Source organism: Daktulosphaira vitifoliae, unplaced genomic scaffold, assembly GCF_025091365.1.
Source record: "Daktulosphaira vitifoliae isolate Bord-2020 unplaced genomic scaffold, ASM2509136v1 Scaffold_5913, whole genome shotgun sequence".
In the NCBI taxonomy this organism is placed as follows: Eukaryota; Metazoa; Arthropoda; class Insecta; order Hemiptera; family Phylloxeridae; genus Daktulosphaira; species Daktulosphaira vitifoliae.
Genome location: NW_026105473.1, coordinates 1 through 744, shown reverse-complemented (window position 1 = coordinate 744; position 744 = coordinate 1). Strand labels below are relative to the sequence as shown.

At 25.3% G+C, this 744-nt stretch overlaps 1 protein-coding gene across 1 annotated transcript; it reads right to left on the bottom strand.

Annotated features, from left to right (window-relative positions):
- Window positions 1-276: 276 nt before the first annotated feature.
- LOC126910177 (uncharacterized) lies at window positions 277-738 on the bottom strand (the record flags this gene model as incomplete). Its single annotated transcript, XM_050692550.1, is given in 1 exon segment — window positions 277-738. A coding segment is annotated over 1 exon segment (234 nt), but the record flags the coding sequence as incomplete, so codon positions are not given.
- Between the last annotated feature and the right edge of the window lie 6 nt (window positions 739-744).

The following is a 744-nucleotide window of genomic DNA, read 5'->3' as shown; positions in this document are numbered from 1 at the left end:
CCAAAATTTAAATTTTATTAAAAATCAACATCAAAATTATAAAATTTGTAAATAGATGATTAAAATGAAAAATATTAAATTTCTGTTAAACGGTATATTTTTTTAAAAAGAAACAATACATCCAGCCTTTTATTGCAAGTATGTATCCAATTCAAAATTCATAAGTTGTTGTATTTGACATAGAATATGAATAACGTTGTCCAAATTTAAATTATCATTTACAATAAACGCATAACTAATATCTAATTGAACATTGTGAGGTTGGATTAACTTTAGGATTGATTGATATACATCTTTGAATTGTGGTTTAACGTTAGAAATACTGAGTCTTGATATATCAAGATCATTTCCATTGTTTTCATAGTCCTTGTATAGATTAAATAAACGTATACAATAATAAATTATATTATTTAACTTGGACTCAATATTAGATTCAGTTGAACTCAATATTTGAAAATATTGTCTAAAAACTATGTTTAATATTTGTTTAATAGGTTTTGAATTGTCCATATTTTCCAAATTTGGAATAATGCCATTGATTGTATTAAACACGTTATAAGCTGCGTCAACAGAAAATTTAGCTGATTGTTTAAATTTCAATGCTTCTAAACAGTAAACGGACAATGCAAGAAAATATTTGTTTACTCGTGATTCTACAGCGTCTTTTAGACCATTATTTATTTTGACATTTCGAGTAATATCATCAAATCTCGATGCTTCCTCGATTATGCATCCAAACGAAAC